Source organism: Ictalurus furcatus, chromosome 16 (assembly GCF_023375685.1).
Source record: "Ictalurus furcatus strain D&B chromosome 16, Billie_1.0, whole genome shotgun sequence".
Lineage (NCBI taxonomy): Eukaryota > Metazoa > Chordata > Actinopteri > Siluriformes > Ictaluridae > Ictalurus > Ictalurus furcatus.
In genome coordinates this window covers 8968839-8985830 of record NC_071270.1, presented here as the reverse complement: position 1 = coordinate 8985830, position 16992 = coordinate 8968839, and the positions used below count along the sequence as shown (strand labels likewise).

Genomic DNA, 16992 nt, shown 5'->3' with positions numbered 1-16992 from the left:
TTGACACGTAAAACCTATAATGTTTGGTCGTGCCACACAGCCACAGTCATTAATTGTTGTAAATAAAGCTAATGCTGTGTCCTGGCTGCAAAGTGCATGGAGACTTCACCACAGAGATCTGATTTGAATGGAGTGCAGCATAACGTTAATCAGTGAAGCTAATTTTTTAAATGAGCATTTTTGTTTTAACCACAGAGTTCGAGAGGTAGTGGTTTCTGACAAAAAAGAAGCCCAGCCTGCCTGTCGCTGACTGTGAGAGCAGTTAGTGTGAGAAGCGGGAGAGAATGAGGGAGATCTGCTTTTATTAAATAATCTCAGCCTGTTTTGTATATATTTAAACTAAAATATCAGCTCGTGTCAATATTAAAATCACTTCATATTGCGACACTGCACTTGAGCCTATACAATAAAGTGTATTTATTTATTTATTTAATTGTTCATCTAATTCTGATTGTTTAATCTAATGAACATGTAACTTTCTTTGGCTTTTTAAAATTTCTTTGTTAAATTTGCAGATGACAGTGATGGAAGAAGTGAATCTGTTTTTTCAAGTGGAGAAGTTGATAAGTTATCTGTTTTTATAGTTACAATAAAAAAAAATGTTCTTTTACTGTTCTTGCAAATTATCTGTGAAAAGGTTTTCATGTTTGTTTGTTTTTTAATCATGGTTTTGAATGTCCTGAGAGAATGATAATTATGGTTTTGAATGTCCTGAGAGTCGTGGCTTGTTATTTTATGTGAACAATGGATCAACAAAAACATATATTGTGTGCTGATTATTTATTTATATAGACTGATTTGTTTTTATTTATGATTAATGATGCATGGACCCTTGTCAAAAAATCCTAAAGGATTACAATAAGAAACTTGTACAGGATTCTAATTAGAATTTCTATCATATTTTGGAACCATTCCTATAAGATTCCTATAGGAATTATCTTAAGACAAGACATAAATATCCTGTAGGACAACTTTTACAGGATATTTTAATGAGATCCATTTAAGATGTTTCCAATAAGATTCTAAAATCAAATAACATCCTATAGCATGGGTCACCAACCCCTTTCCTGGAGATCTACCGTCCTGAATATTTATCTCCAACCATAATCATGCCCACTTCGTGCCCAATTCATGTCCACTAATCATTGCCTTAAGAAGCTTTTGATCAACTGAAACAGGTGTGTTAGATTTTGGTTGGAGATGAAACCTGCAGGAAAGTAGATCTCAAGGAAAAGGGCTGGTGACCACTGTCCTACAAGATAAACTGAAATTCCATTTTTTAAATCACAGTGTCTTATAAGAATTTTAAGAATCAAATAAGATCCTACAGGATAAACTGAAATTCCTTTTTAAAAAATCACAATATCCAACAAGATTCTAAAAATCAAAAAAGATCCTGTAGGATAAACTGTAATTCCAATAGGATTTTCTGACAAGGGAATGTATGGATATTAAAAATAAATGATGAATATATAGGTTAAGAGAACGTTATGGGAACTTTAAGCAAACATTAGGGGAACATTACACATTATGGTGTAATCTAGCTAACCACACTCCACATATATTGTAGCTAGCTCGCTTGATAATTCATTGCAATTTAGCCATAACTATTTAACAATAACAAGTTAGTGAAAAACTGCCTTGTGTTATATTATTTTTATGCAAAATTTTATTTTAATAGTTCCCATTATTATCAATAACAAGATTGTTCACACTGGACATCGTGTTCACACTGTGCACTACAGTGGAACTTAAAATCACACAATAAATGATATGTATTTAGCATTTTAGATGCTTTTATCCAAAGTGACTTCCAAATGAGGAAATACAAGCAAAGCGATATATCAAGCAGAGAACAATACAAGTAGTGCTACTATACAAGATTTTTAATTGAGTTCTAGAGAAGGAAAATACACAGGGTAGAGGTATAAGAGCCAGTGTAATGTTTTTTTTTGTTTTAAAAAAATTGGGGGGGGGGGGGGGCAAGCAGGGAGTTACGTGTTCACGGAAGAGGTGGGCCTTTAGCCATTTTTTGAAGATAGTTACAGACTCTGCTGTCCAGATTGAGGTTGGAAGTTCATTCCACCATTGAGGGACAGTCAGTTTGAAGGTTCTGGAAAGGGACCTTGTGCCTCGCTGAGTAGGCACTTTCAGGCATCAGTCATTAACTGAGAAGTGGTTCTTGATTGATGTAACCTTGTCGGAAAAGCATCAATTGTATTCATTTGGACTGTTATGCCCTGTGTAATCTGTTGTAATGAAGCAATCACTTCATCATAAATGCTTGTGGATGATAAATAGATAGATAGATTTGACAGACAGATGAATGTATGGGTAGATAGATAGAAAGATAGATAAGCAGAGGAAAATTATGTAATGGCACTGCATATAACAAAGCTTATTTTTTTTCACTGTTTTTCACTTCTTTTCATCTAATTAAAAAAAAAGAAATATCAGGAAGCATACCCATTCACACTTCAATTCAACACCCCCCCACCCACCCCCACCCCCCAATATTCAAACGAAATCTACGCCCATGCAGACACAGATCAAATGTATGCATTTATATAAAATATAACTGCTTGAATGTGATATACTTGCAAACATGGACATGTGTGCACAACTCTTTGTTTTTGGCTGTCTGAGTTACATAAACTCTTCAATGCAGAGTTGAGTTGAAGATTTCACTTCTGGATAGGGGATGACTTCGACTGAATGATTGTGGCACATTTGCAAATCAAAAGCTTTTAATGGCGCATTGTTCTAATAGGCTTTTTATTTATTCTAACAATAACATCAAGTTTGTCACTGCTGATTTTTTATTTGACAAAATAAAAACAATGTAGTGGCATATTTTTATTACTATTAACTTATTCCACGAAAGCAACACAACTCCAGTCTTTTGCAAACCATCTCTTTGGCCATCTGGTGGTAATTTTGCGAATGACTTTCACGTGTGACTGGTTTGTATTTACCGCCATGGCCTTGAGGTGGCAGTACACACAACGGTCATAGGCATTCTGGTTGACTACCTACTGTAACCACCATCATCCCTGTGCCAAAGTAATCATATGCATCCTGCCTGAATGACTACTGGACCATTGCACACACACCTATCATCATGAAGTGCTTCAAGTGAATCATGCTTCAAGTTAGTCATGCAACACATAAAGAACAGTCTTCCACTACAATGGACATTTCAGTACACCTACTGTCCTAACCAATCAACAGAGGATGCTGTATCTGCTACCATCCACCTTTCTCTGACTCACCTTACAATTATGTAAGGACGGTGTTCATAGACATCAGTTCAGAATGTAACACAATAGCTGATAGGAAAATTCAGCTTGACCACCCCCTCAACTAGATCCTGGATTGGATACCCAAGTCCATTAGGAGCAACACCACCTTCAACACTACCACACTGACCACTACCACACTCTCCAAGGATGTGTGCTCAGTCCACTGCTGTTTACCCTGCTGACTTATGACTGCAAAGTACAGTGCAAATCACATCATCAAGTTTGCTAATGACACTACAGTTTTGGGCCTTATCAGCAACAACAATGAGTCAGCAAACAGGATGTGAACCAGCTTGCAGAATGGTGTAGAGAAAATTTTCTTACAGGACCTCTATTGGACACTTGAACACCACCTACACAACCACCAACAGCCAAAAAGCTAAAAAAACAAAACAAAAAAAACCCATCAATTTTAAAAATTAACTAAAAATAGCTACTTCTTAGAATTTTTGTCCAGTATGTGGCATTGTTCTGAAAATTCACAGGTAGCATCTGGGGATGATGGTTATTATGCAGGAAAGCATTGAAAAGTTATAAGCCAAAAAGCCATTTTTCTATCTCCTGACCAGTAGAGGGCAGTGCACTGAAATGCTGCAGATAACTTCAGGGCATAATCATGATGACACTTACCAAGTTTCGTCACAATCCCTCAAAGTGTTGCAGAGATACAGCCTCAAGACAAATTTTGCACGTTCTTCATTGAATTCATCCATTTTGCCGTGCTTTCCGTTGAAATCATTGAAACGCCATTCGAAAACATTATGGCTTATCAAAATTCTATGAATAAAGTTTTGTCGTCACTGTCTAAAGATTATGCAAGCCAATCATTGTGCAAATCAGACAAACGGCCTAGGATGAGTTAGTAAAAGTAGGTCTTTCAGAAAATTCAAAATGGCAAAAAAATTTAATTATGGAAAATGACGTCATAGTGCGATCGAATCGGCTTGAGCCAAGGAATCAGATGAAAAACGAATTTCGTTTCTAGGACTCAAAGTTCAAAAGTTATTAACATAAAAGTGAGTGCAACTTTGGACAGTTGGTGGCACTAGAAGGATTGAGTTAGAAACTCCAAATTTAGAGTTCGAATTTGGAGTTCGATGCAGTAGGACGCGAAGTTGGAGGCTCCTGCTGATTTCGATTAAAATTGTAATTAATTAGCGCTTTTCGGTCATACAATAGATTTTGACTTATTCTACTCCGTTTCTTTGTTTGCACTTTTAACTTTGTGGTATGTTAAAATGTCTGGAAAGAACACGAAAACCCATGGTAGACTTCAGACACAACTGAGGGCTAGTGTGTGTGCCGCGAGCAAGTCTCCTTCTTCCCCTGAATCCGCATCACCAAGCGGTGACTTTGACTTCGCCACCCTCAAGTTTGAGTTGCTGGCTTCACTGAGGAAGGACATTGCTGATATTTTTAAAAAGGAGCTCCAGGAGACTCTTGGGGATGTGCTGTCTACTATCCAGCTTGACCTGCAAGCCATGAAAATACAGCTGGGTAGTGATAAAGTTGCTACCGAGGCTACCATATCAACACTGAAAGGTACCGATGACATAGCTCACATGAAGACTACTATCAAGTCTCTCACTGCGACCGTGACTCAATTAGAGAATAAATGTGAGGATTTAGAGTCGAGGTCACGGTGCAAAAACGTTAGGATAGTGGGAGTTCCAGAGGGCGCTGACACCTGTACAACTGCTGCTGTAGCGGCCTTGTTAAAAGAGGCGTTTGGTCTGGAGAAGGAGCCGGTTTTGGACCGGTCCCACTGGACCCTTCAGCCGAAGCCCAAGCCTGGTGAACGACCATGAGCTATTGTGTGCAGATTCCACAATCACAGTGACTGTGTTGATATTTTACACCGTGAGAGCCCCAGCGGATTAAAGTGAGGGATTTGATCATATCCGTTTACCCTGACTACACAGCAAAGATAGCCCGGGCCCGAGCCGCATTTAACGAGGTTTGGCGTCAACTTCGTGGTATTGAGGGCGCTCACTATGGAATACTTTACCCAGCTCGGCTATCCATTACATATAACGGTGTTCAGAAGGACTTTATTTCAGCGGAGGAAGCAGGAGACTATGTTAAACTCTTGATATCGGGGTGAACTGCATCATCTACACAGCTTCGTCTTTTTCGCTCTTCTTTTATTTTTATTTTTTGCACTCGGCCTTCCAGCTCTACAGTATTTGGATTTTTATTGAAGATATTGTCATTGCATTACTTCGCCTAGATTTTGTGGACTCACTCCTCTTAAATCTACTTCTGTATTAACGTGGTTCTCTGTTTTGAGGCTCTGACTGGGTTAGAGTTTCTGTTTATTTAATTGTATTAGTGTTTTTTCCTCGGTTTTAAGTGCTACACTGTTATATTATTTGTTACAAGTCTTTAAAAGTTAAAGACATTATATTTGTTATTGTGCGCAGACTGTTTATCAGACTTGAAGTCAGTAAGGGCTTTTTCTCTTACTGGAAATTTTTGTTTAGTTAATTTTGTTGGTTAGTTCAGCTTACTCTCCGAGTTGTTTTCACATTGTGGACAACTTTTGTTTTTTGTGGGAAAAGACTGCTGTCTCCTTTGTTTTATAGAGACTTTGGGTGTATGTCTGTTTGGGGGATTGTTGGGGGGAGGGGGAGGCGGAGGAGGTCCCACTTCGGCTCTAATTGGCTATTTATATTCCTATGGTTTACTTTATTTAAATGGTTAGTAGTAATATGGATCCCAGCATAGCTGGGACAGGCACGCCTTTAAGATTTATTAGTTGGAACGTCAGAGGTATGGGTAATCCTGTCAAGAGATCTAAGGTTTTTACACATTTGAAACATTTAAACTCCGATATAGTATTTTCACAGGAGACTCACCTACATATTAAAGATCATCATAGGTTACACTGCCCTTGGGTGAGTCAAGTCTTCCACTCGAATTTTAATTCGAAGGCAAGAGGGGTCGCTATTTTAATTGACAAAAGGTCACAGTTTTCCTCCACTAACGTTATTGCTGATGTGAACGGTAGATATATTATAGTTGCTGGTACTCTAATGCAAAGACAGGTGTTGTTGGTAAATGTATACACTCCAAACTTTGATGGCGTGGAATTTGCTAATAGATTGTTGAGCAATCTCCCTTTCTTAAATACTCACCTGTTGATTTTCGGGGGAGATTTAAACTGTGTTTTTGACCCAAACTTGGATCGGTCTAATCCCCGTTCTCTGAATCAATCTGCTATGTCTAAAACATTTTCCAATTTTATGTGTCAGAACGGTCTTGTTGATCCCTGGAGATCCCGTAACCCTTCTCTAAAAAAAAGTTTTCTTTCTTCTTTCAGGTGCATTATTCCTATTCGAGGATTGATTATTTTTTTATAGACAGCACTCTTGATTCTTGTGTAGTTACTTCTGACTATCTGGGTATTGTAATTTCTGATCACGCGCCTCTACAATTAGATATTCATCTTTCTATTTATAAACATAGCCCACCGCCTTGGAGATTTAATTCTCTTCTTTGGCAGACAGTGAATTCTGTGAGTTCATTTCTACTTCTATTGATGACTTTCTTTTCTTCAATCAGAATGACTCCACCTCTTATTCATTGTTATGGGAGACACTTAAATCCTATATCAGAGGGCAGATTATTTCCTACTCTGCTCTCTGTAATAAAAAACATACTGCTAGGGTTAATGAACTTACATCTGCTATCATTAACCTCGATCAGAGATGTGCATTGAACCCCTCTCCAGAACTTCTTAAACAGTGTCTCGACTTGCAGACAGAATTTAATCTTATTTCGACTAAAGAGGCAGAATGCTTGTTTTCACTTGTTTGTACTTTTAATTTTGTTTTCCTTTGTTAGTATAAAAAGAAAAAAAAACTGTGAATGATTTCTGCTGTGTGTTGCTCGGTTTGTTTTTTCTTCTTAATGAAATATTTAGGAAAAAGAAAGGAGAAAAAAAAGCAATGTTCAGCAGACATGTTCAGTAGAAATGTTCTGCAGAAATGTTCAGTAGAAATGTTCAGCAGAAATAATCAGTGGAAATGTTCACTAGAAATGGTCAGAAGAAATGTTCAGCAGGAATGTTCAGTAGAAATGTTCAATAGAAATGAAACTGGAGATTGTTTGTTTGAGCTGAAATAATAATAATATTAAAAAAAGAAACTCCAAATTTGCTCTATTTACAGATCTGACTGTCCTCTATCTGTTTGCCAAATTTCATAACTTTCCCACAAGTGGTTCTATGGGCTGCCATAGACTAAAGAGCGGAAGAAGAAGAAGAAGAAACTAACGAAAACAATAGAGGTCTTTGCCTCTTCGGGGCTTGACCCCTGATAATAATAATAAGAAAACACTAGCGATTACAATAGGTGCCTATGCACCTTTGGCGCTTGGCCCCTAAATATAGCTGCGAGCAGCAATTATCAGGGACAAGCACAAAAGAGGCATAATGAGGAGTTGAGGAGAATGCCAATCTCTTTCTAAGTAAACCAATATCCTAACAAGGTCTTTCAGTATAGCAGATAAATAAAATAATGTTAGGTAAAATTAAGCTGTCAGTGTACTAGCAGTGAACGTTGTGGTTTTGTACTTACTACAGGCTGCAGCCATGTACTTATCTAACTTAAGAAACACCTGTGATTTAGCAACTGTTGAAGGTATTCATTGTAAAGCTGAAACAATTACACACCATTATTGATTAACACTGAGAAATATTGAACTTTCTGTAAGGTAAAATACACAAGTAACCTATATGTGGCATAAGCTCATTGGTATGGCCTATCTTCAACGGTGCACTAAATCTAATATTTGGAGCTCACATACAGTAATGGTCTAACACAGTGCTTCTCAAACCTGCCACTGCACATTTATGTCTCCCTCATTGAACACAACCAATTCAAGTCTTGCAATCTCTAATGAGCTGATGAGTTGAATCACGTGTGTTAGATGAGGGAGACATCCAATATGGGTAGTGGTGGGGGGAACCCAGGTCAGGTTTGATAAGCACTGGTGTAACAGATTACCAGTTGTGAACAATCTTTACTGTACTTTTTTTATGGACACTTTCATTTTCAAATAGGTACACATTACACATTGAGCTATACTGTGTCATCATCAGCATTAACATAAAAAAAAGTTAAGTGAAAACTGGAAATGGTTAGTAGCCAGAACATATTGCAACTTAATAAAATGTTTTTTATTATTATTATTTTATTCAACGAAAATATTAGCCTAATTTTATCACAGGGAGAATGATTAAAGTGTTTGATTTAAATGTATTTTGTGTTATGCATATTGCATATGATGAATATAAACAATTACACAAGATATTAGTTGTAGCATTTTACCTTTTTCTGCGGAAAATGTAAAGGAAGGACAGGCAAGGCGTGTTTCTGTATAAAATATATATATTTGTAATGAATAAAATGAAATGTATTGCTTTGTATATCATAACTTGATGTGTTAAAATGTCATACACACACTCTTGAGTTTTGTTGACTGCACAATATTAATAAAAAGTTTAACCTCTTTAAATGTGTCTACAAAATTTTTTAATGACCCTGTAAATTGTCCTGACCTGCACACATGCTTTTAGTATGTTATTTAGTATGTTATATTTAAGTGCGCCATTTATTTTAGAGGATATACCTTTTCCACAGCTGGACGTTTTTTCACCATAAAGAAACCATTAAGGAGATCGACAAGAGTCATGCTGTTTGAAAAATAAGCCATGCTAAATTACAATACTCAGGAAACACATTGAATCTTACAGCTCACTTAACATCCCGACACCATCCGTGCTTCTGAGCGTTTAGTTAGAATATGTCAATATGTACTGCATGCTTTCCTTTCAGTAACAGTAAAAAGAACTGCGGTGAAAAAACAATTAAAAAAGTATTTGATCGTTGTGATACAGATATGTTTTTGCTCGAGCTCTGCAATTCAGCACTCCAGTCACGTCACGTTTATTTATACAGCACTTTAAACAATCGATTGCTTTACAGCAGCAGCTTTACAGTATTAAATATAAAGTGGACTATGCACTTTCTGTAATATAAAACTGTGAACCTTTAAAGCAGGATGCAAGAACATATAAAAACAAATATCTATCTATCTATCCATCCATCCATCCATCCATCCATCCATCCATCCATCTCTCTCTCTCTCTCTCTCTCTCTCTCTCTCTCTCTCTCTATATATATATATATATTTAAAGAACGATTGGTATACATGCAAATGCAGATCCCACTGTTTTGATTAAATAATTTTTTTTTTGCTCAGGTTTTATGCATATGGTGGTGAGTTCTTTATGACAGTTTTTTTTTAAAAATAAGATCTTCCTAAAAAAACAAGAAATATTGCAATATATCGCCTTTCTTACAGAATTGCAGTATATCATACTGTAACTTCTGTATTGTGATACTTATTGTATTGCCAGATTCTTGGTGATATACAGCCCTAATAAATAATTATTATGTTTATGTTTTTGGAGAAACACTGATGTTCTTAATTAAAGACTAATTTGCACAAAACACTTAACAGTTTTTCTAAAACAAAACGTCTGTATTAAACAACACTGGCAAATGTTTTAATGCTATAATGACTGCTATAATGATAACCTTAACACCACATAACACCATTTATCTGTATCTTAATATTCTTAATTTTTTTGTTGATGCGTACATTGACACTGCAACTGTAGTTGTGTTTGTGCAAAGTTGTGGTAGGACGTATTTATACTATTTATAACTCATTTGACAGAGTTTTTCGAGTTGTGAGACAATTGGTCAGTGAAATTTTTGTTTATTTTTTATTTGTTTATAATTTAATTTGTTGGTTTATATTTGTTGTGGTTTATATGTTTAAGGGTGTTTGTATGTAATTATATTTTGTTTTTGATATTTTAATGGTATTGTCCTGTTTGAATTTATTTGCATGTATGTATGGTATCGTTCTATTTGAATTGATGTGTTTGTGATTTTGCATTTATTTCTTTAGAAATTACATTGTCTAATGACAAAAATGGTCAAAGGAATAGATCTGGACTCTGCGTTCTTATTGATACTCCTGCTGGTATTAAACCATTTTTATTTTCCATGTAACATTCAGTTTAGCAAGTCACAATGTCAATTGGAAATTTTAATGTAGTATTAGGAATCTTTGAACATTGACAAAAAGTAACTCTTGCAAATACCAAATGTTAACATACTATACTATTAAGTTGTTCTTAATTACGAAATGTTGGACTGAAAAGGCTTCAATTTCTAAATAAAAAGCACATTTTTTATGCACAGTAATAAGAATATTCTTTAACAATTGACCAATAACAGTGGCACATAAAGTAGTAATTTAAACCCTGCTAAGTCAAAAAAAATTGAGGAAACTTATTGCCTCAAAACTTTTAAGTTGATAAACTTAATAAACTTATTAATCTTTTTAAATCTTATGAAACTTATTAATCTTATCCTTAAACATAAGAACAGATGAATTCAAAATTATTTATATAAATAACGTTTTTTTTTCTGTGTATTTTAACTGTCCAACTGAACAGTGGAACTGTGGAACTCTGGCTCATCAATCTCTTCAGTCTGAAAAGTATGAGAGAACTTCATGATTATAAGCAGATAAATAACACTAAAATTCAAATGAGAGGGCCAAAAGTGTGTACCTTTAAACATATAAAAGCTCTAACAATTAAGTATTGATGTGCACTTTTAAGAGCTCAAAGTGTCATTTTTATATACCATAGATAAGCTAATTTGTGTGCATTTACCTAAATAAAACAATAAACTTTGTAAACCAGCTTAGTAATGTAACGCAGTTAGATAAGGTAGTTGCTTCACAAAAGTATATTTTGTGTATATTTTGTGGTCTTGGGCATTTTCAGCAGTGGGGATTAACTCCAAATATAAACAAGTATAAAAAGGTGAATGAATGTCTGTATGTGTGTGCCTTTGTGTGTGTGGAACATACATAAGAGTGAAGTATATAGCAGCAATTGTGTAGTGCCTTTGTGCATTCTTGAAATGGTGATGAATGTTGATGATCCAGGCAAGGGAATGAGAAAGTATTGAAAATTAATCAGCTTCTTTGGTGTTTTCAAAGCCTGAAGCTGTTGAAGATTTTCTCTGAATTGATCTTGTCAGTCTTTGCTGAGGGAGAAGATAGTGCACACCCCCAGGGTCGGGGGTTCGATTCTCACCGTAGCCATGTGTGTGCGGAGATTGCATGTTCTCCCCATGCTGCGGGGGTTTCCTCTGGGTACTCCGGTTTCCTCCCCCAGTCCAAAGACATGCATGGTAGGCTGATCTGATTGGCATGTCCAAAGTGTCTGTAGTGCGTGAATGTGTATTGTGAGGAATTAGCCCGGGGAAGGGCGGCGTACAGACCCACAGGAGGCAGAAGAACGTTCACAAACGTTTATTGGTTGGTTTATTGGTGCAAGGGTGAAGTGAGTGGGTTGTGAGGGGATGAGTGCGGGGCTTGTGGAGGCGTGACTGCCGGTGTAGCCTACCCGTGGCGGAGGCGGGATTCCCGAGACGGGGGCGAGGGTTTTCCCGGGCCGGCGTCCTCCGTAGGTGGGACTCTCACCACCTGGCGATCTCGTCCGCGCTTGCACCTTTTGTGGGGAGAGAGAGAGAGAGAGAGAGAGAGAGATTAGCGTGGGGCGTGAGGTTACCGTCGAGCTCGGTGATTGCGAGTCGCTATGTCGCTGGAAAACACGCACGGAGTCCGTCTTGTCGCTACGGTATTCTCTTCTCTCGTACAGCTGGAAGCGTGCCCTTTTATCCTCCTCCGCCATCGCCTGAGTGGTGGAATTTCTCCGTTGGGTCCGCCAATCGCTGGCCGGTGTCGCGTCAGTCCCGCCCCGCCGCGGCGGTCCTTCCGGCTGGCGGAATGTTCGGCACGAAGCTGCCCACGTTGTGCCGGTGCGGCAGTTGGAGAAGGAGCGATTTCCTTCTTGTGTGCGCCGGCTCTCTGCCCGTCGCGACAGTATGTAAGTGTGCCCTGTGATGGATCGGCACCCTGTCCAGGGTGTACCCCGCCTTATGCCTGATGCTCCCTGGGGATAGGCTCCAGGTTTCCCCGTGACCCTGAAGGAAGGATAAGCAGTATAGAAGATGGATGGATGGATAGGGCATGAACTTTGGGAAGTATTTGATAGTTTTTGTACTTTGTCTGGGACTTGACACTCTGAGTTAGTCAGTTTCTCCTGTTAAAGGTGTTTCAGTGTCTGACTGAGGAGTGTTCCCTTTCAAAGGGAACGAGACGTTGTATTTAGCATAACAGTATGGGAGCGCCTTGCGCGTGACCGGTATCTGAAGCTTGTGTAAAATCATGCCTCTACTTATAGGCCTGCCATGATCAGGTGACGTGGCAATTAAGCACGTCGCATGATATATATGGCACCTGTGAACCACGCCGCCAGCCTTATTATCTTCAGCAAGACTGTATGTCTGTTGTTTGTGTGACAAAAACGCTTCATTTCTTCTCTATATTTTCCCAAAATCTCTAAACTTTTCTATCCCTTTTTTAGAGAAAAAGAAAAGAAAAGAGAGGGAAGTAATGAGCGAGAAAGAATTCAGGAAGTGTGTTATGGCTTGGTCCCGTTTCATCACGGGAATAGTGCACACTTTCTGGCTGAAGTGTTTAGTATGTGATGGCAGCCTCGAGAGGCTGAGCATGGTAATGCCTACATTAAACAGCTCGACTCGCGATTCGCACTCTTCTCGGAAGCCGAAGCGAGTTGGGTTTCAGAGCCTCACGGATCTGGGCCGGCCGCTGCCAAGGCAGCTAGCCGTCTCAGGATCGGGGGATCTCTTATGGATCCGGAAGAGGAGCCGGAGACAAGCGCTGCTCTATCTCTTGCTCTGTCTTCCGGGTTCGGCTCTCCGCTGGATTTTGAGCTCGCGTCGCGACTCCTCCTTCAGCTATGGAAAGCCAAAAGGGGGGGGGGGGGGACCACACACACACAAAAATAATAGTCATAATTTCTCTCTGACGCAGAGGAGCCAGAAGGATGTACTAAAAATTGAGAGCAGCATATAAAAAGCTGCTTGAAGTGATTACTAAGGCTGGATGAGCCTTTTTCTCCCCAGTGAAAGTAAATCCCTCACACTGTAGAAACTCCCCTGTCTTCCAGAAGTGAATGACAAAATATCAGGCTTCTGGGGGAAAACTATGCATATGCCATATTTATAACCCAACAATGTTGGATTAATCAGCCATTGTGGGGAATGAATGGCATGGCTATTTAGCTATGCTGAAGGTGGAGGAGGCGCTTGCGAGCTACCTCTCTCCATTGACAGCAGGTAATTAGGGGGGCCGGCTTTGCATCCAAACCACCGTATAAGGCCACCGTGGCATTGGTGGGCAAGCCTATGCAGTAGTGGTCTTGCTTGTGGGTCACTGCAGACAATGACAGTGTTGCAGGCCTACCAAGCAGACCTGCTGAGTTAGCTCGATATATGGTGGCATTAAAAAAAGTCAGTTCCTTCCCTGTTGTCTTGAGCTCACCCGGGCATCCACGAGTGGAGTCCGGGCCAACACTAGTGCGAGGGAGACCCAGAAGGTGAGTATGGCAGCCCGCCAACCCCCGCAGACAGCCAGGGGAACCGGGCAGCCATAGTCACGGTCTGCTACTAGGCCTGATCTGAGAATGGTCATAAAGGCCAAGCAGGCAAAGAAGAGCGGCCCTGAGGGGCCGTGGAAGGACGTATCAGGGGACATGAGGTTGTTAGGGCAGGTTCTACTGTACCCAGTGCTACTGTAGGGCCTCCCCTAGCCAAGGCAGTCCCCAAGTTTTCAGTGTTCTCTGGTCAGCAAGCTGTCACAGGGCAACGAAAATTTTATGCTTTCCTTCCAATAGAATGTGGAATAGTTAACGTCACTAAAAGACCATCAGGCAGCGTGGAAACTACTGCCAAATGTGTCTCCATGGGTTCTGTCTACCATAGAAAAGGGTTACCGGGTCCAGTTTATAGCTCGACCCCCCCGGTTCAGAGGTGTGCTCACTACAGTAGTCAGCACAGACCAAAGCCCGACGTTAGCGCAGGAAGTAAGTTCCCTTTTGGACAATGGGCCCATAGAACATGTACCCCGTTCCCTAAGGGAGGGAGGTTTTTACAGCCATTATTTCCTGGTCCACAAAAAAGATGGGAGTATGCGGCCAATTTTAGATCTGCACCGTACTCTTCGGACATACAGGTTCAAAATGCTGATGCTCAAACTTATCGTGCCACAGATTCAGTTCGAGGACTGGTTTGTGGCGATAGATCTAAAAGGTGCATATTTCCACATAGAAATATCGCTAGCTTTATCCCCTCGCACCTTCACAAAGTGCATGGATGTCACTCTGGCTCCATTGTGACTCCAGGGCATCTGTGTACCAAACTACCTGGATGACTGGTTAATTCTAGCACGATCCAGGGAACTGGCGGTTCAACATCGAGATGTTGTTCTCACCCACATGAAGAGCTTGGGGCTCAGGTTGAATCTCAGAAAAGTATGCTTTTCTAGGGGTTATAAGGATTCTACTACGATGAGGGCGTGTCTATCCCCAACATGCGTAGGGTCAATCCTATCAACACTGAGCAAGATAAAGCTGGATCTTGGGAGACTATTGGCGTTTATGGGCCTATTGCACAGGAGACCATTCAGTGGTGGCTGAGAAGTTGGGGGTTTCGTCTAAGAAGATGGAGCCACCCTGTTCCAGATGAGGGCCGGACCAGAGACCATGAGCTGGACACCTGTCTAAGACTGCGCTCCAGCCCGTGAGGGAGGTGTATCTCATTACCATCTGGCGCTAAGGAGACACCCCTAGAGTGTGACACAAGGCTAGAAACCTGGGGACACCGAGGCATTGCCGCGTGACACTGATTATTCTCAGAGGTTTCGTCTAAGGACTCTGAGAATATGAGTGTCCCCGGTTTCTAGCCTTGGGTCACACTCTAGGGGTGTCTCCTTAGCGCAAGATGGTAATGAGATACACCTCCTTCACGGGCTGGAGCACAGTCTTAGACAGCTGTCCAGCTCACGGTCTCTGGTCCGGCCCTCATCTGGAACAGGGTGGCTCCATCCACAAGTGGTGGAGTCCATACGGCGAGGTTTGGCCAAGCGGGATGGCATGTGTTCGCCTCCAAGGAGAGAACACATGGCCCGCTGTGGTTCACCCTCACTCCTCCCACACAATTAGGGCTGGACGCCATGGTGCACATGTGGCTGAGGTCACATCTGTACGCTGTTCCCCCCATCGCTCTGCTCCCACAAGTTCTAGCGAGAGTTCACCAAGACAGTCTATGTCTGGTCTCACAACTGAGATTGTAGAAACCATGTTAAATGCTAGAGCACCATCCACAAGGAAATTGTATGCACTCAAGTGCCAACATTTTGTCTTGTGGTGTGAGGAACGTCAGCCAGACCCAGTGAACTGTGCAATAGCTACAGTCCTGGAGTTCTTACAAGAACATTTCTCAGCGGGGTGGGCTCCTTCTACAATCAGGGTTTACTTGGCCGCCGTTTCGGCCAGCCATGCCCCTGTTGATGGAGCCTCTGTGGGGCAACATCCTCTCACTTCGAGGTTCATGCATGGTGTCAGGCGGCTGAGGCCCATCTGCAGGCCGCGCTTACCTTCCTGGGACCTTTCTGTGGTCCTGGAAGGTCTGTCAGGGGCCCCATTTGAGCCCTTAGAGTCAGCCTCTGAGAAGCTTCTGACTCTAAAGGTAGCTCTCCTACTGGCCGTGAGATCTCTCAAGCGAGTGGGAGATCTACAAGCTCTCTCTGTTGCCCCTTCCTGCCCTGACTTTGCCCCTGGATTAGCCAAGGCCTTCCTGTATCCTAGGCTGGATTATATTCCTAAAGTGCCTACATCAGCTGCCCACCCTGTGGTGTTGCAGGCTTTCTGCCCTCCTCCGTTCCTCACACCGGAACAAGAGAGGACGCACCTGCTGTGTCCAGTAAGGGCTCTCTGTACTTACGTCCACCGCTCCGGCCAGTGGCGTAAGTTGGAGCAGCTGCTGGTCTGCTTTGGTGGCGACAGTAACGCTGATGCTGTGTCAAAGCAGCGCATCTCGAATTGGATAGTGGAAGCAATCTCTATGGCTTACATGGCGCGTGATCTCGCCACGCCTCTGGGCATAAGAGCTCATTCCACTAGGGCGGTCGCCTCCTCGAAGGCTTTGTCCAAAGGGGTATCCTTGCAGGATGTGTGTGCGGCTGCAGGGTGGTCTATGCCACACACATTCATTCATTATTACAGCCTGGATATTCATTCCACCCCGGGCTCGAGTGTCTTGCAGTGACCCTCGGGCTTGGGTATTTTTGAACAGGCCGTACCCTCGGTATGACAGAGTGGGTATTCCCGTTCCCATACTGTTATGCTAAATGCAACGTCGAAGTTCCCTTTGAAAGGGAACGTCGGGGTTACGCATGTAACCCTGTTCCCTGAGAAGGGAACGAGACGTTGCATAGCACTGTCATACCAGTTCAGGCCTGTGAATTGCGTCTTCGCTTCAGATAATAGAGGCTGGCGGCGTGGTTCACAGGTGCCATATATATATCATGCGACGCGCTTAATTGCCACGTCACCTGATCATCGCAGGCCTATAAGTAGAGGCATGATTTTACACAAGTTTCAGATACCGGTCACGCGTGCAAGGCGCTCCCATACTGTTATGCTAAATGCAACGTCTCGTTCCCTTCTCAG

The 16992-nt window shown here is 41.2% G+C and overlaps 1 protein-coding gene across 1 annotated transcript in view; it reads right to left on the bottom strand.

The window, feature by feature from the left end:
• Positions 1–11719: 11719 nt before the first annotated feature.
• The window catches only part of cetn3 (centrin 3), a 42471-nt gene continuing 37198 nt past the window's right edge, over positions 11720–16992 (bottom strand). Inside the window, exon 5 of the mRNA XM_053644966.1 lies at positions 11720–11907. Within this exon, the coding sequence (XP_053500941.1) occupies positions 11876–11907 (32 nt within the window). The 3' untranslated portion in view covers positions 11720–11875. The remainder of the gene's footprint in view (positions 11908–16992) is intronic.